Source organism: Salvia hispanica, chromosome 6, assembly GCF_029641045.1.
Source record: "Salvia hispanica isolate PSC_SH4W2 chromosome 6, Shi_PSC_v1, whole genome shotgun sequence".
In the NCBI taxonomy this organism is placed as follows: domain Eukaryota; kingdom Viridiplantae; phylum Streptophyta; class Magnoliopsida; order Lamiales; family Lamiaceae; genus Salvia; species Salvia hispanica.
The window spans coordinates 1065636-1087285 of record NC_142697.1 but is presented as its reverse complement, the minus strand read 5'-3'; the positions used below and the strand labels follow the sequence as shown (position 1 = coordinate 1087285).

Genomic DNA, 21650 nt, shown 5'->3' with positions numbered 1-21650 from the left:
TTACAACACGCCTATTTCCAATTTTCGGTGGAAAAATTATTATTTTATTTTGCTCCGTGATATTCTATTCTACTCCGAAAAATATACCAAACAAAATCTTGGTTAAATAAATAGCCAAGATTTTCGAAAATTCCTTATTTTCCTACCCTAATTCACGCCACTTTTTCTTCCTCTCTACTTCACAATATTTATTTTATTTAATTGTGGAGAATCAAATCTTCCCAAATATTCTATTTAATTACCTAAAGATTTTATTGAACCCTATAAATAAGAGGCAAAACCTAACCCTAGACCACAAAATTTTCGCCCCCCACCCCATATCACATGCCACTCCTCTCTCTCCACTCTCTTTCAATTTCCTTCTACTTTTCTCCAATAATTCTTCATCTTTTGAGAAGAATTAGAGTTTGAGTCTCAAGAATTGTTGAAGAATCAAGTCTCTACTTTGTTTCTACCGTTCGTTTTGGCAAGAAAAGGTACCTACATATTAATCTTTCTTCATCTAACCGATTAATCGGTATTCTTGAACCCCCATGCATCTAGATTGAGTGAAAGTGGGATAAATGGTTTATAGGAAGTGCATGTGCGTGTTTGTGCGCGTGTGTGTGCGTGTATACATGCGTGTGTGCGTGCGTGTGTGTTTGTGACGTATGAATAACGCTCATGTGTGACATAAGTCGATGATAGATCTAAAATTTGTTGAGTGTATAAACTATATGATGAACATGTCTTGGTTTTGAATGATAAATGTAAATAAGATCGGTGGGAAAAAGGGGAAGCATTGGGACATGCATGATTTAGGAGTTGATGTTGAAGCTAATACATGATATGTGCATATGTGATTAAAAGGTGAAACTTTGGTTGCGAAGCCGGATAACAAAAGAGGGAATCATACTTGAAACCTAAGCAGTCAAGGTGGGCTTTATTCTTAAACTCTTTTATGTGCAAATTTATGATTGTGGAGAGATAAGGGTGGTTTAAACTGTTATGCTATGCCTGTGATTGTTTTGACGATGTTGTGCGCCTGATGCCTAGTTTGTGAGTTCCCTCCATTGGGCTATAGGGCTGTGGATATGTATAAACGAATTCGGGTCTGAGTAGGGCCGCAAACCCTACCAGGCTAGTGTACACGGTGGGATCGGGAGCCGTCCTTGCTAGTCGGCCGGTCTCGTGGGCGAAAAGTGTGGCCACACTTTCGTCGCACTATGGAAATGTTGTGATTGATGGATTGTTGAGAAAGTGGGGAGTTTGTTTGACTGGCCAGTCTATGAAAATATTTTTGTGATACTCGATGATCTTTCTTTTGATAACTGCAAAACTCGAGTTCACTATGGTAAGAGAGGCATAAGTATTAAAATGTTTTGGCACGAGTCCACTGGGTATTTCAAAATACTCAGCCCTGCATGTGTTTTCCTTATGTGCAGGTTGAACGGCGACGAGCGTTGGCGGGCGTTGAGCAAATTTAATTAAATAAGATGGATATTTTGAGCTTCGAGTGTGGTCGTGTCTTCATACATGGCTTCACTTTCTCTTGGTTGCTTCCACTGAATTATGAAACTTATTATTATCATTTGGTTGTTTTGAACTTATTCCTTTTGAATTAGAAGGTCGAGACATAATGTGTTTTGTTGAATTTATGTCAAACCCTTGACTTTAGATCATAGTTTATGGTATTCATCCTTCATTGATTTTCTTGAGTAAACCGTTGACTTACTACTTTGATAGTTCGTTTAATACCTTGGTCAAATCTCTTTAAATGAAACCCTAGCCTATGTTCTTAGTGCTTTTAAGTTCGTCTTGGTAGCAGTCGCCGTATTTATTGTACCCTAGAAATTCGGGCTGTTACAGTATTGGTTAGTTTGATTCGATTATTTAAATTATTTGTTCACACCTAATTTCATGTTCAATTTTATTGAATGAAGATAATCCCATATATTTCTTCATTTTTATACTTTGGGTTTTTAGTTATCACGTATGTAATTGTTAATCTTCAAATTAAGTATTAGGATCTCAGGATGAGAGGTGTGCGATCAAATACTAACTAAGTTACAGTATATACTAATAACTAATATCAATTTTGTATGTTAAAAATATCAATACAAATACATCAATTTATCAATTTTCTTGTGTTAATAAATTTATGTCTTTGTGTTGATATTTAAATTGTATTGATATAATTATACTTTTATGTCGATAATTTTAATACATAGAATTAAAAATTATTAGTTATTACTATAAATTAGTTAGCACAACGTAATCATAGTATGAGATCAAGAAAGTTATTAAAGGCCCAAACAAAGGTGAAAACGGCCCAAATGGTAAGGCCCAAAATGGAGCTTTCAGCCCATCACTGGAATCTCGGTATGGTGTCAGTCATCAGTCATCACTGATTCTCTGAACTCTCTCTTTCTACCTTCTCTCCCCATCGGAAGATAATCATTTGATTTTTCCCGCTCTCGCGTATCAGTATTTCGTGTTTGCTGCTAAAAGCAGTTTGCTGCGTGTGATCTCGGTTTAAGTTTCTATGGCTATTCGTTTTGCGGCTTTCTGCTCAAACAATTGCGTTCTCATCTGCCTTCTGGCTCTGGCTTTCACTTGCAGGTGAGCAAACATCTGCTGAAATTGCTTTATTATGAATTTAATTTTACATTTTTACTGGTTAGTGAATGTTGATTTATGTTGCTGGTGGTGTTTTTGATTACGAGTTGAATCTGATACGATCGCTCGGATTGGGTGAGATTGCTCATTAACTGAATTGAACTTGTGAAACGGCTTAGAGAATGGAAGATTTTTGTTGTTTTAGCTTTTGACGTTACTGTTCTAGCTGCGTTTGTTTGATTCCTGATTTGCTGAATCGGAAAGGATAACAAATGTATGATGATTATTGGTCCTCAGTCCTCACATCGTCTTTCCACTAACAATGGAGGCCTTTGATCATGTAAATTACACGGAGATTGCTGTTCGTGGAATTGCAACGGGGAAATGCATAGTATAACCCCTATTTGTAGATTACAATTTAGCATTTGAATTTCCTTGGCATACTTTCTTGCCTTTTTAAGACCAGCAGCTAAGCAATTAACACTCACAGAATATTGATTATATTGATCTCAAGAAAAAAAGGAATCATACTATGCAGCAGGCTGTGGCGGTGGTGGAGATCCTAATGTTTGGCGCCTCTTCTGTTAATTGCTTTTTTCTCCCGGGGCTTCTTCCATTCTTCGTGCTTAGTTTTTGGATGAGATTAGGTTTTAGCTGTAAAGGAAGAGACATCATAGTGCCCGTATTATATGTATGCATATCCACTTTGTTGTGCACAAAAGGTTGATAGATATAGTGCACGGTAATGTATGCACTGCTCTTGAAATGTTTGGGGATCATCTGTGGCTTACCATAGTTGTAGTGCATATGATTAAAAAAAAAGGCTTTGTTGATAGAAGCATTTTTACTTGGCTGGATGTTACTTTGTCTAAAGTTTCTTTTTAGTTAAAACTATTTCCGTTTGACTGTTTATAAACCTTCAAATGTTGGACTCTAGAGCATCATCTGATGTGGATGGCTTCAAAGAGAAGACCCTGGCAATGATAAAACCGGATGGAGTTGAAGGTAAATATGTTGATGCTATAAAGGAAATTATCTTGGATTCTGGCTTCAGCATCACGCAGGAGATTGAGCGCCAATTAGATGAGGATACAGTGAAAAGTTTCTATGCTGAGCATGCTTCAAAGAGTTTTTTCTCAAACCTTGTTCAGTACATGACCAGGTAAACTATCTTTTTTTTTTCTGACTTCATTTTGAGATAAAGGCATTCAGTTTAAAATCCTAAACACATCAATACTGCTTGTCAAGATTAGCTGGTCTGACCGATAAACAAACAGAATGGTTCATATAGTTTAATAACAGGCATAATATTTTACATATTTCTGAGTTTGTGGAATATGCCACAACAAGGAACAAATAATTACTTTCATCAGTTTTACAATCTTTCCTTATGACAGAGACTCCTCTTAACTGTCATCTTTAACCAGTGGGCCAGTGCGGATAATGGTAATAGAAAAGGAAAATGCCATAGCTGATTGGCGTGCTTTGATTGGACCTACAGATGCAAAGAAAGCTAAGGTGACTGATCCAGACAGGTTAGTAGCTTTGCTAGTTTATCACAGTGCTTTGTATTGTCCAATGAGGAATTATGTTCCGTTCCTTGTTTCCATTTTCTATTTTCTGTTTATTACATTATATTTCCTTTTGACGCAGTGTCCGAGCATTGTGTGGACTCAACTCAGAAAGAAACTGTGTGCATGGTTCAGATTCACCACTATCTGCTGCTAGAGAGATATCTTTTTTCTTTCAGAAGTCTGAATCAGGTGAAGCATATGTTGTATCTTATACAATCTTCAGTGTGTGTGAATACTCTCCTTATTCTAATATCTTGATGTTCGTTAGCATTAATTATCGTTGCATCGGCTTTATGTTGGTTTTTATGGTGAGAACGTGTTTTTCATTGTGTATCATGCATTTTGCTATGCGGTACTAGTACATCTAATAAGCGTGTATCAACAAATGAGGACTGCAAATGCATCTATTTTCCACATAACGACTGTCTGTCAGCAATTCTGAGCTATATAACTCTAAAGCTGTATTTGTGTTTCTGGCTGCAGGTTTTGTCCCAACGCATGATGAGTTATAAAACTGGAGAAATCATATTCAAGTTTCTATCGGCAGCGCCTCTTTGCTGATAGAACTCACCAATTATTGACCAACTCTTGTGATTAGTTTGGGTAATATCCATAGGTGCCTTGCCCTAGGCTTTTCATCACCCGTCCCATTTTTTCTTGTTTTCTACTCCTTGTGTTTATTGGTGGAAATATGAGAGTTACATTATCAATCCATGTTAAAGAACTGTTGACTTGCATAGTTGCATGGATAATCTATTACTATTGACTTGCATAGTTGCATGGATAATCTATTACTACTTGAACGAATACAATGACCAGCCGTGATTCATGTGGATAAGGCTGGAATTTATCTACTAGATATTATAAACCATGTATCCAATTATGATAGTAAATGCAAGAACATCACTCCTCTTTCCGTTCGAAAAGTATTTTATCGTTGTGTGGTTGGCATACAGGCTTGAAATGTATTTTCTGGTTTTTACATCAACTGTTTGCATTCAGCATTTATCTCTCTGTCCAAACACCAGTTACCATGTTCGTGTAGTTGACCGCTTTCAAACAATGGACTCAATATGTACTTGAGATAGCTTCTTGGTTGAACCTGATCTGTGTTTCAGCATTTTATGTGTGGACTAAAAACATTTTAATTTGGACTCGGGCAAGGCTTTATTAGTAAGAATGTCATTATATATATAGTTTTGATAGTAGTATATATATTTTGTATTGTCCTCTGTTTCATATTCAGGTGATGATCTTACTTTCCATGTACATATAATCACTGAGGCTTTCCATGGTAGCTTGGCCATATCCTTCCAAGTAAGTCTCTCTCTCATATTCGGCCATGCTTCATTCATCTACGGAATACTGTCTAGGTACATTAGTCTTGTATACGCGTAAGGGAAATGAACTGTTGCCACATGTTATGCAGTACAACTTTGTGAGCACAAATCAGGCCAAGTTGATGCAGAAGTACATTTTTGTGATCAAAGATTATTTAGCATCCAAGATCCAATGAGATTTGCACTGTTAGTCAACTAGCATTAGAGTAGCCACTTTATGGAGGGTAGTAGTCCACATCATTCAGCACCCTTTGTTTAATCAAAGCTAAGGTGTTGAAACAGCAAAACATTCCATATTTGGCAACTTTTCGAGTTTCGATTCCACAACTTATGGCAATGGGGAGTTGGATTTTCTCAAATTCTAGACATTTGCTAGTTGTACTCATTCTCACATGGCTGTGGCTTCTTTTCCTCTTCTTTGTTTATAGAGGGAACGTATAAAATAATGGGATCATTTTTTCTTTCTTGATTGGTGTGATTTCTTGAGGTTTCTTTAACCTTCCTTTCCCCTTCTCTTTTTACATGCATCTCGAGGGATATCTGCAAATTCTATACAGAAGCTTAAGGAAGTTTGAATTAGAGATGGTGACGGTGTGCATGACGTTTTACTTGCATTGAGAGAGAGAGAGAGAGAGAGATAGAGAGAGAGAGAGATTATGTAGCAGCCAATGTGAAGCATTTGAATATTAGTTAATCTTGTTAATTGTTGTATGCAATTAGGATGAATTTTGTACTATGATTGGATCTGGAAAATGAAATTCGTGGGGTCAGAGCTGCTGGATGTGGGGTCGATGACAGCTTGAAAAGCCGGATTTAATAGAATATGTAAGTACTTATGGGGTCGATGACAGCTTGAAAGGCCTGATTTAATAGAATATGTAAGTACTTGTGGGGTCGATGACAGCTCGAAAGACCGGATTTAATAGAATATGTCAGTACTTGTGGGTCGACCCTACGTGACCCCACCTTTGTTCGTCTCAGGTGAGAACCCCCGTCCGCTATCTTTGATGTGCACTAGATAACCCTTCATTCACCCTCGTCTGCTACTTTTTCATGTGCACTAGATAATCCTTCGTTCTTGTTAAATACTAGTAGATTGCAAATCATACATAAGTATAGGTAAATTTATTTGTAATTGTTTGTAATTATAGGGTGGTTCAAAGTTCAAACTAATTTATCAACTAATTTGTGGAAATTCAGTGCTATAGTTATTTCATCATATGTAAAATGTAAACAATATTTATCAATATTTTAAAGGGATGAAAAGAAAGATCAAATTAAGCATTCTCAAAAGTTAAGGAGCACGATTATTTATTTAAGCAACGCGATTAAGGGCTTAAAGAATAGCCATGTAAATAAGAAATAACAAGGTTATTTAGTAATGTTATTATTAAATGGGTTGAAATAATCCAATGATCTGCAAGAGTGAAACCACACACAAGAGCAAGACAGGTATTCATCGTAAATCCAAAACCAATACATTAGACTTGCTTTAATTAAATTTAACTTGAATTGATTAAGAATTTTTGCTAATATTGATGACACTTGTCCTTCTTCCCGACCTATTGGGACACGTGGAGATTTTGTGTCCCACTTCTTATGTTTTACACTACTTATCATATCTCATCTCTAAATTAAATATTTAGAACAATTGAAATTTTAAAGATTTATTAATCATATTTTTGAATATATCTTTCATAATTAATATCCTAACATAAGTCATAATATATTCTAAAAATAGTAATCTTGATTTTTTTTCCATTTTTTTATTTTATATGAATAATAATAACAATAACAAAGTGGTAAATAAAAGTTAGTAATTATAGTATAAATATTGCGTTTATATAGTCTACAGCACATTTAGTTTAAGAAAAACGTTTGAAATAAAAAAAAATTATTTTTTGAAATATAGAAAGAGAGAGAACATGAAATATCCTACATCAAAGCATAAGATCACTTTTAGAAGTTTTAGGATGATTTTGATATAGACATATCAGATTCTTGTGATCTTAGTTGGTCAAAATTAGCTGCATATATATTGGTTTATCACGAATTATAAATGCATTTTTTAATTTAACATTCGACCTTTTCATTTTTATTTCTTTAATACTTCAACTCCAAAAGATGTGATTTTTCAATTTCCAAGAACTCTTAGACACCAATTTCTGATGAATTCACCTGCCTCTTCGGATTAGCTAGAGATTAATAGTAATAACCCAAACCATGGGCTGTATTTTCCATTTTTGAAGTTTGTAATGTTCTTGGAGCTTCTAGTTCTATTCCTACTACAGTTTTATTACAACTAGGCTTGGAGAAAAAATATATTTTTAATCCCACATAATTCTTTGATTTTTTATTTTTTTTATAGCCTACAAGTGCTAACAAATATGTAAAGTTATTGATCAAAATTTGAGGGAAGAGTCCAGCCACAAATTAATTTTAAAGTAAAACTTCATGAATTTATTAGGAAAATTAAAACTTTTCGTAACTTTTGAGATTTTACATTATCTAAGATTGAAACGATTCCTAATTTTTTATCATAAGAGATGTTTTCAACTTGAAACCAACTCAAAATGATTGTTCATATAAGAAGAACCAAGTCAAAACATTTTCTCCCAATCAAGAAGTCAACACCTGAGAATATTCCTCTTGTTTATTCTTTCTTAGTTGAGATATTTGTAGTTGTAGGCTTTATTAGTAATTTAGTGGTGATTAAGAGCTTAATTCCACAAGATTAGGACGTGTAAAATTGGTGGCCTTGTCTCACGTTTCGAGATTTTAAAACACTAATCTTTAACTTAATTGCCTCAAGATTAGCACTAATCTCTTGGATTAGAGAAGTGCCACGACTGTTTATGTTGCCTTTTGTCACAAAAGAAACATCCTATATTCTTAAAACAAAAAAATATATTAATAATCTAGTTATATATACACATATATATAACGTTGTTTTTGCATGGGACTTGAACATAGTATTTTGACATTGAGCTTTGATCTCCTCTCTTGCCAAAAAGAATTCAAGATTGACTTTTTTATACATATATTTTGGAACTTGAACCAATAGAAAATCAGCTTCATATTTGTTAGTGCTAAAGCTCAAATTTCATTGGCTTCTAGGATCTGCTTATTCAAAACCTTCTTTTTTCCCTACCAAAACCTCTTCACCCCACATCTCTAAAGTCATTCTTGAACAATGAAGGTAAAAGATTGATCAATTTAAGTATATATCTTGACTCTATTTTCCTCATTTTGTTATGTGACAAAATATGTTCTTTCTTTGCAGTTCTTGAACTGGATGCAAAGCAAGTTCCATGGAGAAAAGAGACATAATTCAATTCCTACTACAAGTTAGTGTTCAAGATCCAATTTTTATTCATATTGCAAAAGTAGAATTTTCAATTTAAAGATTCAATTTTTATTCAATTGTGAAACATGTCATACTCCTTTATAGAAGTACATTTTTAACCAAAACTAACACCAATTTTCTTTGGCAGATCATACAAAGAAGGAGCCTCCAAAGGAAGAGTTCAACGACTGGCCCCACGGCCTACTCGCCATCGGGACATTTGGCAACACAGCCCCAAGAGAGAGCAAGCAAGAGATCCAAGACAGCCAAATCCCTCAAGAGGAGCAATGCTCATCTCCTGATCTCTCAGAATTCACAGCTGAGGAAGTGGGGAAGCTGCAGAAGGAGCTAACGAAGCTCCTAACGCGAAAGCCAGCTGCTGAGGATCAGCCGGCTGATCTCCCATTGGACAGATTCCTCAACTGTCCTTCTAGCTTGGAAGTGGACAGGACTAACTCAAACAGGTTCAGCACGTACTCAGACGACAAAGATGAGGATGAGATTGATCGGACGATCAGGATCATTCTAGGCAGATGTAAAGATGTGTGTGAGAAGAAGAAGAAGAATACGACAATTGGGAAGAAGTCATTATCCTTCCTTGTCAAGAAAGTCTTTGCTTGCAGAGGTGGCTTTGCACCGGCTCCCAGCATTCGAGACACATTGCAAGAATCAAGAATGGAGAAGGTATGAGCCTTAGAAACATGTTCTTGATCAAGATTTTGTGTCAAAGTTGTCCTTTTTGGACAAAAATCCTTACTTTACATGTCTGTTTTTTTTTGTATGCAGCTTATGAGGATAATGCTGACCAAAAAAATGAACTCTCAAAAGCCTTCAAGAATGGCTTCATCAAAGAGATGCATAGAGGACTACAGGGCTAAATCCGATGGAGACGAAGATCAAGAATCGCGGTATGAAGGTGGAGAGGGATCATCTAAATGGGACAAAACTGATTCTGATTGTGAGTTCTCTTCTTGAATTTTGTTCATGTGTTTATAAATATGAAGATTGAAGACTAATAGTTTTAGTGTTTTTTGTCTGCAGTTATTGTGCTAGAGATTTAGAGACTGCTGAAGTTCATCAAGATTTGAAGAGATAAAGAAGGGGACTTAGAAAATACTATAAATATGGATCATGGGAATATATATAGGCAAATATTTCAATAAAATTGAATATTTATTTTACAAGTGAACATGTATGTGTTCTTCTTGATGATGGGAAGGAAACTTTCTTTCTCTTTTTTCATGTGTGTGTTCATCAATTTGGATGGATGCAACACATGTTGTGTAATATTCTCATCGCTTTTTCTGTAGTTTACAAAGGTTTTGATCTAATCCCTATTTTCATCCTCGTATTTAATTTCATTAGTATCGGTTACATGTTAAATTCGTCTATAGACATGTTGGATACATTCGATGAAATAAAATACGAGATTGAGAAACGGAACAAATAGAGGACATGGTGTGTGTGGGGACATTTTCTTCATTTGTAAGACAATGTATACAATTTTCTAAAGCCCTTTAAACATTGTAAGTTCCTATAATGTTCTTGTTTTATTATTCACATTTTTTAAACATTCAAATGATTTCTTATCATAAATTGCACACAGCCTTGAGGTTTGGTGCATTTATATATCTTAGAACTCACTCAAACTTCCATAAATATGAATTATAAGTAAAAGTACCCAATTCACTCTAAACAAGATTAAAGCTCAAGAGATATAATAATAAGTTAATAAACAAATAAATAACTGAAAAGGATCAAATACAGCTAAAACTATAGGGGTCAAAATAGAAAGTCACGAATCACAATTAAAAACGAGAGCCTCGAAATAAATCAAGAAGGGGGCTTTAATCATCAGCTTCTCCACATTGATCTCAGCCTCCCCCCTGAATTTGGGGGATTAGGGTTTTTCCCAGATCAGATCTTCAACGAGTAGTCATCATTGCATCTCCCCGATTCAAATCTTCATCCAATTTCACAAATTTCTTGAATTAGGGTTTCAAATTTCCGATTTCTACTCAGTTGGGGGAGAGTGGATTAATTTCGTTGGAATTCCTGATTTTATTCGGTGGGTTTTTTCGTTTATAACGAAAAGGTTCGAGCTTTGATTTGGCGTTCATCAATGTCGTGGGCTGGCCCTGAAGATGTCTTTCTCTCGACTTCTCTTGCTAGCTATCTTGACAGTGAGCTTCTCATTTTTCCTTTTATTTTCTATAAAAAATCAAATTTATTACCCAACTCTGGCTTTGGTTTAATTCGAGTGAAATTTTGTAAATATATCAAATTTGGAGATGAAGATTGAATTTAGATTTAGTTTTGCATTGGTGGAGCTCTTGGATTTGCTGTTTTTGTAAAACATTTGTCGAGGTTAATTTTTGTAGCATTATTCTATGATTTTTCTATGATCAATGTTATGATAACTACCAATTTGTGAAAGGATTAGTATCTGTATAGTGTATGCATTATGCTATAATCATCAAAATTTGTCAATTCCTCCAATGCCGTTTGAGGCGAGTGATGTAGTACGACGAGCATATTACACTCGTAAAGTGCATTCTGATCCATACAAATCCTAGATCACTTGGTATATGCCATTGTGTTTCACATTTTTTTGCTTAATACAATGAGCATTTTACTAGTCAAATGCACTCTGCTATGTGTCATTTCGTTTTACATTTATTTCCTTAAGGTTCTTGTAATATGGTTTGGTGATTCGCAATTTTTTGCTATTCTAGTTCTAGGATGAAGGCGGGAACGCTTAGATATAATATGTTTTTTGGATGATAACACTTGTTTAGATTGAGTTCTTACCTTTTGACTTGAAATGTTTCTCTCCACAGAGAAACTTCTTGTATTACTTCGAGATGGCAGGAAACTATTAGGGATCCTTCGTTCCTTTGACCAGTTTGGTATGTCTGTCTGTCAATATAACACTAGAATCTGGCACAATTGGATACTATTTCGTCTAACAAATCTTGATATCTTATATGTAGCCAATGCTGTCCTTGAGGGCGCGTGTGAGCGTGTTATTGTAGGCGAAATTTATTGCGATATCCCATTGGGTCTGTACATAATTCGTGGAGAGAACGTTGTCTTAATCGGGGAACTGGTACATACCATTGAAAATCGCTCTCTCGCTTCTCGTTTTATTTTACCTTTTACTTGAGCATGGTTGGTTTGGTTAGGACTTGGACAAAGAGGAGCTTCCTTCTCACATGACTCGCGTTTCATCGGAAGAAATAAAGAGGGTAAGTAAGCTCCATTCTTGATATCTAATTATCTATTGATAGACGTCAAGTTAATATCCGACTGCATTCCTCTTTGTGCAGGCGCAGAAGGCAGAAAGAGAAGCTTCGGAGCTCAAGGGTATGATGAACAAGAGGATGGACTTTCTCGATATGGATTGATTTTGATGTATCTGCAACGATCCAGTTCCTCAACGCTGGGGCTGCTCTTCTGCAAATATTATCGCGGATGCTGGCTTCGTGGAAGTATAAACAGGCCGGATGGTTGCGATTCTGCTTTCGTGTAGAATCTGACCTTGCTAGTTTTTGTTAATGGTGGATTTGGATGAGATGCATCAGTATGGGATTTGGAAATTATTTACTGCTAAAAACGCAGCTTAAAAATGACTTTTGTGTACTATCTGAAATAATATTTGAATATATTTCTAGTTCATTTTATTTAGGAGACAAAAGGTAAGCAGTTGTTGAGAAATATCGATCCATCAGAATATATAACTCGGAAAATGTTGACTAATAATACGAAGAATATAATCATAGTATTATTTTCGTGATCACCGGCAGACATGCATTCCATTTCCTTTATATACGACAAATAATAATCACAATAAAATAATTATGTCACAAAGCTCATCTCATCAAACTATACAAAGTCAAAATTAGATGAAGTCTTCAGAATATTTACATTACAATAAAACATTAGAAAAACCCACGAATATAATGTGGTAGCCCCAAATAATAGTGTTTTATCATGATTTCTTTAGTTTAGTTTTTTTTTTTTTGTAATTATTAGTGTTTAAGTATAGAGCATATTCTTTTGTATAGATTTACTTTTTTATTAGTGAGCTAAGTTGGTTGTTTTTTATTACTAAGATTTATGTGATCTAGTAAAGGTTTAGTTTTTAATTCCTAACTTAGCAATTGAGGTTGTTGGCTATTATTATTATTATTATTATTATTATTATTATTGGGTCTCAACAAAACAAAAATAAAATCGAAACATATTTTTAAATTATTCGATCCATAACTCTCCCTTAAAACATCAATTCATTGAAAAGAGAAAACGTGACGCAACTAAGCCTCGTGATAAATTTTCTATACCCATTTTTGAGATATTGCTTTTCTTATGCATATGGTCGTATTCAAACAATCCAAGAATATACGAAACCTAATCTTTAAAATATGGCGGCTTATCTCACTTTCCACTTTGAAAAGTAGATTAAAGTTGCATATTTTGAAAATAGGATATGCACACAATCACTTAAAAAATCGAAGATATTGGATAGTGATTCATCCTATTCAAATGGCCGATGAAGCATCACAATCATTCGAATTTTAAATGAACTAATTAAATTCCCACGGTTGGACTAAGCCATTGCTAATGAGGTCCCTCCCGTTTTTGTCCACCCGCGACGGGGGCGTGGGCCCACCGGGACCGGACTTCTATCTTGAGAATGAACAGACGAGATCATATCGGTCATCTCTATAGAAAACTCGACCAACATATACACATGACATGCATTGATACAATTAGCAATCAAGGCAAAACAAGAACGAACGAGTGAAGGCCCACCGGGTGTATATGTCATCACGAGGGACCCCGGGCTTCTATCACAGACTATGAACAGATGGGATCATATCGGTCATCCCTATAGAAAGCTCCAACAAAACAAGAAAACACAGGCATGGACCACCGCGTGTATATATATCACGTAAGGGACCGGGCTTCTATCTCAATTACGAACATACGAAAGCACATACGTCGTCCCTATAGAAAATTCTGACCAACATATACACATGACATGCATCGATACATTTAGCAATCAAAACGAAGCAAGAACGAACGGGTGTGGGCCCACCGGGCAATATTATCATCTTGGGGACCGGCCGGCTTCTATCTCAACGATGAACAGATAAGATCATATAGGTCATCCATGTAGAAAACTCGACCAACATATACACGCAACATGCACCGATGAATCTAGCCACCGAACAAAATAAAATCGGAAAAAAAATCACAAGTCAACAAGAACATTTTGAAGGAAGTCAATGATCATCAATATAGTAGTAGTTGATTGAGACTAGTCTCTTGTATTGAAGAGAATAGTCCTCTACCCTTTCTAGTCAGCTTTGGGCTATTTAAGACTATCATAAATGAATCAACACTTGCAATTAGTCAACAAAAAGAGTAGAAGAACTCAAAGTCTACTTCAAGTTTATATTGGTCAGCAAATTTACCAAACTGGTATTCCACACTAACATAGGTAATACCTATGAAAATTTGACAATCTACATAGTAAAGAAGCCTATTCCAGCAACAAAACAAGAAATGATCTCTATTACACTAGGCTGTATTAATCCAAACTAACCATAGGTATAAAGAGCTAAAGTAACCTAATAAAGAAATATGTTCCTAAGTGAAAACAACTAGAGAGTTAAGCATCATTTCATATATGTAGATATGTACTAAGCGAAATTCGAACCAACGGAGCAGTAACTGAAGTGATAGAGATGAGCAGGTAAGGAAAAACCGAGGTTTATAATCCCGTGAAACGAACTCATCAAATAGTCACTAGAGTTTCTAAATCAATGCTTGATTAAATACTGTGACTTCATATCAAATATATCAAACCAAATGAGAAGATAATAGAAGCTCATCTAATCATTCAATGGCTTACTAAATTTTCTTTGCAGATTATAGCAATTGCATGTGACAATTCATAAATTACAACAAATACAACCAATTTCACATATAAACAGATGGAAACAAAATCTAAAAGCTGAAGTACAAACAACACATGCTTACAGGGCAGAAGCATTTGAGAGGGAGGCTATGGACAGTCCGAAAACAGCATCTTTGGAGACGATACGGTCGCCTCATCCCATAACACTCCACCAAAAATTCAAAGAATGTCGTCCTACAATCTACGTGGCAAGTAGTTCCACTCGGGTCACTCAGATCGCCTCCTCAAATGCTGCGACACAGGGGACCCCTCGAAGAAGTCCAAGACTGCATTTTCAAGATCCTCGACTGAGTATTTGATGTAATTCTCGGGGTGCCTCCCACTCTCAATATGACCTCTGAACCTCCCAAGAAACGATCTATACGCGGGGATGAGCTTCTCCGATATGGAAATCCTCAGCTCCTCCCGGAGCTGGATATCGGGTATCAACCACATCGCCTGAGTTCTATGCACCTCATCGAACATGGAATTGAAAGCCTTAAACCTCTCTCTCAGAGCACTCTTTGACACACCGGAGGAGAAACTCCCAGTCACGTGCAAACCCTCGTCTCTCAAGCAATACAACACTCTCACCCACGTTGCCCGTTCGTAACTAGTTGCAGAGAACCGGAACTTCCCCGTCATCTTCCTCAAGTAATTATCCCCGATCATTTCCCTCAACTCGGGAGACCCCTTGATCTTTTGCACAATGTAATGAACATTATTCATCATAAACAGATGGGCTAATGAAGTATCCTTATAATGCTTAGACTTTCCATCCAAGTTGAACTGCAAAATCACAATGATCCAAATCAAATGAAGCGCCAACGTCGAAGTCTGGCCTTCGTACTCGGAGAAATCCATATCCGGAACATTGGGATCGCTCGAGTACCTCGGCCCGGTGGAGGGCTTCGACACGATCAATTCAATCAAAGTCTGCTTATAATCAGAAATCAAGCTTATGTAATTCATCACATATCTAGTCAACGGGTGAATCGTACCGCCGGGAACCGGAATTCGAGAGGGCTCGCGAAGGATAGCGCTCTCGAATTCCGATAGTATCCCTCGGGCGGCTTCGGCTAGCCTAGAGAGGATTTCAACGGCCTGAACCCTAATTGACTCGCTAGATTTCGATTCGAAGACGGAATCAATATCAGGCATCAAATCGGATAAAGCATCGTGCAAATCGAGGATTTTAAACAGTTTCTCAGGCGATCGCTTGCTAATACTAATCGCTTCTGCGAAATTGAAGAGCTGAATTGCAGGACCTTTGATTGTTTCCATGAAGCAGGCGTCGTCGGCGCCGGGGGATCCGGAATCCTCGAAAATCTGCTCGCAGAGGCGGCGCTCGCTGGCGAAGAGGACGCGGACGGAGATCCTGGCGGCGCGGATCCAGCGGCGGATCTTCGTCTCGAGCGCCTCCCACTCGAGCTTCTGGATGTCGCCGATGCTGAGCTTCTCGACGCTGAGGCGCCTGAGGCTGGCGTCGACGGCGGATTTGCGGACGCTGGCGTAGACCTGGATGCACTCGCGGAGGTAGCCGGCGGCGATCATCCGCTCGGCGATGCAGCGGAGGTCGTAGGCGGCGGAGGCGGGGATGAGATCTATCTCGCGGATGCTGCTGGTGGACTTGTAGCAGTAGCTGCTGGCGGTGCTGGCGTTGCTCTCCTGGTGGTCGAATTGCTTCACGCTCTCATCCTCGTCCTCGTCCAACTCGGAGTGAGTCGACTCGGAGATGGAGAAGCGGGAGTGAGTCGACTCGGAGAAGGAGTCGGAGTGGATGGGGGAGGTGTGGGAGAGGAGGATGGAGCGGAACTCGTCTTCGAGGCGGGCCATGGCGATCTGGAGGGCGGGGGAGGGGGAGGGGGAGAGGGAGGCGGCGGACATGGATTTCTGGAGCTCGTCGACGGCGTCGAGGTAGCGGTCGATTTCGGGGCGGTGGGGGGAGGAGAAGATCAGCTTGTCGCGGGAGTGGGAGGAGGGGGAGGAGTCCCAGCGGAGGATGAGGTTTTCGGCGGCGGAGAGGGGGGATTCCGGCGGCTCCATGGGTGGTCAATGGTGGGGAGTGGAGAGAGGAGAGGTGTATAATTTTTTTTGGGGAAAAGGAAGTGATGATTGATTTTGATGGTGGAGACTGGAGAGGGAGAAAATTGATTGTGGACTATGGAGAGAGATGGGAAGGCGGGCTCTGCTTCTTCACTGGCGGGCCCTGCTGCGGGCTTTATATCTCTTCTCTTGTAGAGTGGTAAATTTCTATATTAGTTTTTGAATTTCTAAAAGATAAAATTATGTTTCTTTTTGTAGTAATTTAGAGCGTCCTCGTCCGTACTCTTGTAGCAAAGGTGATGCGGTCACCCTGGCCGCCCCCACACAACCCACTGTCCTGACAGGAGCCCATCTCCCAAGGCCTCACACTTGTGCCTGAGAGATGGAAGCTCCCACACGCCAGCCCGAGAGATGGAAGCTCCCACACGCCAGTAGTGGAATTCGAACCCAGCTCCTTGTAGCAATATCTGCTCCCTCGGAACCAACTGCACTAAGCCCTTGCAGTCAGTAAAATGGGCAATGGTTAGGTAAGTAATTAGGAATAAACCCCCCCCCCCCCCCCGTCCGTACTCTTAGCTAAGAGCATGGAGGTGCCCACTTTTACTCCTTGTCCTTAACTAAGAGCACAATACCCACATTCGTGCTTTTAGCTAAGGACAAGCTCAATGGTCCCACTATTCTAGTATTCAATTTAAATATTTCAATTACTAAAAACATTTTTACATTATAAAAAATATATTAAAAAATAAAAATTACATAATTAAAATTCTAAAAAATAAAAATACATTATTAAAATCCTAGAAAATAAAAATACATAATTAAAATAAATTAAAAATTTCTATAATTAAAGTGTTATGAGAATTTTTTGTATTGAAGTGGGGGTATTTATAGATGAAAATGTGAATTTTGGGGGAAAAAAATTGAAAATAAATTAAAAGTGGGTAGAAAACGGATATAATTTGTTGGGAAGTGGGAAATATTGTTTTTTTATTTAAAAATATTTTTTTAAATAAATTTCGAATTTAAAAAAAAAATAAAAATAAAAAATCGAATTTAGCCGTTGGCCAATAAGAATACGCCACGTAGGGCTGCTCAGCGGCACGGACGTGCTCTTAGCTAAGAGCAGCACCATGCCGCTGGCACGGACGGACAGCTCACAGCAGCGGACAGACGAGCTCGTGCTCAGCGGCACGAACAGACGGACGCCACCGCTGCGGATGCTCCCACATTTGCGAATAAATGAGTTTGTAGTTAGTAAATTAATTAAAAAATGAATTTAGTAGTCAACTTGTAGCAGGAGGCCGACACTCACACGTGCAAAAATGCTCGCACGTACACTAAATGATTTGCTTAAAATAACTTTTGTTTCAATATTTTATTTATCATCAATATTAAAATGAGATGATTGTAGTGTTTGCCCAATTCCAAAAATAAAACACAAAATTATACTCCAATCTATCTGTTTTTCGTAAATTGGTAATCCTACCACTAAGTGGAGTGATGGATCTTATTTATAAGTACATATAATGTTGAATGTTGCTTAAAGAATTCAATTCAATTCAATTTCTTTGTTTTAGTGAAGGTCATTGGTGATTTTATTCATAACTCATAATTTTTCTCACTATAGCCTCACATATAAAGTGATGAAAGAATACTATTGAATTCATTATTTTTTTCCTTGGATAATTCTAAATACAAGTTGCAATTTTCTTACTATATATAGCCCTTATGGTTTCATTACTTTTATAATGGAATGGCGTGTCTTGCAAATAGATTGTTGTATGTACATATATAGCTTGACAAGCATGGAAGGAGAGGTTTTACATGGAAACATATAAATGGGTTGAGAGAGATTGTAAACAACATTTGCAACATCGATCATTTCTCCTTAACAGTTCTGAATTCTTTCATGTCGATCATTCTTTTACCGCATTTGTAGAGACATATACGCACAGTAAAATCCAAGACGCTCATGCCTATCGTCACCACAAATGTCGCAGTAGAAATCACCAGGACGGTTGAGACTTGAGAGTGGCGTTGTATGTCAGAGGCAGCAGGTGGTGCTCGTCCCATCTAGCGCTGGTGACTGATGCCGGCAGCAGAACGCAACCAATGTGCACAATGAAGTCACATGAGCTGTTGCTGCACTTGTAACAATCGCAGCTAAATGCGTCATTTCCACAATCAGCAGCACACGGTAAGCGTCGCCCTGGGTGCACATCTTTTCTTAGAGAAGACTTAGTAAGCACGTGATTCAGGAGATGTTGCGGGTGGGCTGCGTGATATATGGTATCCGGCATACATACGCACTTTATGTCTGCTTTGAAGCCGCACTCTCCACAAGCGTAAAACATCCCATTCATAGGATATCTACAGACACTGCAGTCTGCAATTCCAAGGTTTAAGGTTGTCGGAAGACCGGAGAAGTAGGTGGTGGCGACAGTCTCGGTGGAGGTGTGGAACGGAGGAAATGTGAGGTGGCAAGTGAAAGCACGCCACGTGGAGATTATATTTGCATTCACTGCAACTCATATAGTAATACTTACTACTTGTTGAACAAGAGATAGGAGTGATGCACCCGTCACATATTAATTCCCATCTTCTTTCATAATTCTCCTCATCTTCTTCTTGGTTTTGATCGTCGTGAGGTGAAGATGGGACTAAAGTGAGTTGATGTTGGTGATGACGGAACTCATATTTCACATTCACCATCTCATCATCATCAATATCATGAGATATGGTAATGGGTGGTATTAATGTTCCTTCTCCTTTTCTCATCACAAAAGGTGTAATTAGCTTCTCGGCTACCTCATTAGTCGGAAGATGGATAATGTTTTTTCCATCTGCAACATTTCTGTTGGACATGACAATATCATAGACAAGTGCAGGATTATATATTAAGTATCTTTAATATTGTTCATATTTTTTCAAATTTTGAGTGATTTATTTCAGATGAAACGTAAATTCATTATGCAAATAATAATGATGATCATATGTATATAACACAATTATTTAAGTATATAAGAAATTGCCAACAAATCTTATAAATTCAGGAAGAAATTCATTGCAAATATGCATATTTAAGACGACATTATTGATTTGTTGCAATTTTCGATTCATCAAAGGAAAACAAATGACTGAATTTCTTAAATGGTTAAATTTTGCTCTAGATATATATATAGATGATTAGAAAAGTAGTAAGTAACACATACTCAATGGTCGGAGGCAGCTTGTTGAAGACACACTTGACGTGGACAATAAATCTGCAGATTTCACAATGATACATCCAATTTCTGGGCTGCAGAAATTTGCTGCATACATCACATTTGTAGTAAAATTTGATATATTCAGCCGGCATATAAAATGAAAGAGACAGAACGTGATGGTGGTCTTCCCTTTTGATGGTTAGAGCCAAGGATGCACATCTCTCGTGGATCCAGTATTGACAAGCTTCATCGGTGCATGTATACGAACTCCCCTTGCGTGTGGTGCCACAAGCATCACAGTAGAAGGAACACCTTCTCCTCAACAACTTCAATTCATGTTTGGGGTGCCTTGGATGGCGTATGATGGCGCGCCTTTGTTCATGATCATCATCGCCTATGATGGCATACATCATGCCACCATCTTGCGCGCATCTCAGGTGCAGCATGTACATTCGAAACAAATGCAATAAAACATCCGTTTACATACTCCACGATTCATAAAATAAAACCAGAACGAGGGACGTGGGGGGTGTTGTTGCATGAGTATGTGTTGAGGATGCAATGGATGGCGCATCTTTCTCGCCATCACTGCACATTCTTCATGTAATAATTTGGAATACTGACATGCCTTGACGCTGCATCCATAAGCTTGCTCTCCGCTACTGAATAGCTGTTCACAACCATAACATGCCTCTCTTCTTCCACGAGTTTCCACCAAAGTAAGCGGATGCTCGTGGCTCCAATGATCAATCATCTCTCTCTGCTTCTCCTCCTCCTCCTCATACATCTCCTTTTCTTTTCCTTTCACACTCATTATGTGTTGTATTGTTAACAGACTTCTCTGATAGCTGACAAAACTATCTCTTACATACATTTTAAAGGTAGCATTTTAAAGTATTTCACTCAAAGAATCTCCCTTTTCTTTAATTGCCATCTCTTTGGCTTTTTTCATAATGATTGGTCTAGTTTCAAATTGTGGGATACTTCTTTTAATGAAGCATATATGTGACTAAATGTTTATGAATTGTGCTTTGAGGATCTCTTTTTTTTAAAGAGCACAATCTGTAATATGTTCTCATTAGGCCTAATATAGAGATTTTTTTTTGTTTTCTAGTCATACCTTTGTCATCATCTCCCAAAAGATAAAAAAGAAAAAGGTAAAAGAAAAAGAAAAAGGAAAGTAATGTAATCACATAAACAAATTTAATGAGAGCAAAAAGGCAAAAGAATACTCATGCACTTTTGCTCTCAAGTTTTGAATAAATAGATTCGCTTTGGAACCCACTCCATTTATTTATTTATATACTCCCTCCGTCCCGGATAATTTGATCCAGCATTCCATTTCGGGCCGTCCCACATAATTTGTCCCATTTCACTTTTTACCATTTTTGGTAGTAGACCTCATATTCCACTAACTCATTCCTACTCACATTTTATTATAAAACTAATACTTTAAAAGTAGGACCTACATCCCACCAACTTTTTCAACTCATATTCTATTATATTTCTTAAAACTCGTGCCGGGTCAAAGTGTCCCAAATTATCCGGGACGGAGGGAGTAATTCTCTATTTGCA

General features: G+C 37.6%; 3 protein-coding genes and 1 pseudogene across 3 annotated transcripts; 3 read left to right on the top strand and 1 right to left on the bottom strand.

Moving 5' to 3' along the window:
• The first annotated feature begins 2379 nt into the window (after positions 1 to 2379).
• Positions 2380 to 5022, top strand: LOC125204471 (Nucleoside diphosphate kinase family protein). Its single transcript, XM_048103135.2, has 5 exons — positions 2380 to 2601; positions 3536 to 3760; positions 4026 to 4133; positions 4252 to 4361; positions 4656 to 5022. The coding sequence occupies exons 1-5, from the start codon at positions 2525 to 2527 to the stop codon at positions 4682 to 4684; spliced, it is 549 nt and encodes a 182-aa protein (XP_047959092.1). The 5' UTR covers positions 2380 to 2524; the 3' UTR covers positions 4685 to 5022.
• A 3773-nt stretch (positions 5023 to 8795) lies between these two features.
• LOC148922987 (protein DEEPER ROOTING 1-like) lies at positions 8796 to 9919 on the top strand. The gene is made up of 4 exons (XM_089060215.1): positions 8796 to 8859; positions 9007 to 9542; positions 9645 to 9816; positions 9900 to 9919. The coding sequence occupies exons 1-4, from the start codon at positions 8808 to 8810 to the stop codon at positions 9917 to 9919; spliced, it is 780 nt and encodes a 259-aa protein (XP_088916341.1). The 5' UTR covers positions 8796 to 8807.
• Positions 9920 to 10640: 721 nt separating this feature from the next.
• Positions 10641 to 12541, top strand: LOC148922986 (sm-like protein LSM1B). The gene is made up of 5 exons (XM_089060485.1): positions 10641 to 11041; positions 11699 to 11767; positions 11852 to 11967; positions 12044 to 12106; positions 12188 to 12541. The coding sequence occupies exons 1-5, from the start codon at positions 10981 to 10983 to the stop codon at positions 12263 to 12265; spliced, it is 387 nt and encodes a 128-aa protein (XP_088916611.1). The 5' UTR covers positions 10641 to 10980; the 3' UTR covers positions 12266 to 12541.
• A 2218-nt stretch (positions 12542 to 14759) lies between these two features.
• LOC148922985 (exocyst complex component EXO70A1 pseudogene) lies at positions 14760 to 17008 on the bottom strand (annotated as a pseudogene).
• Positions 17009 to 21650: the final 4642 nt, after the last annotated feature.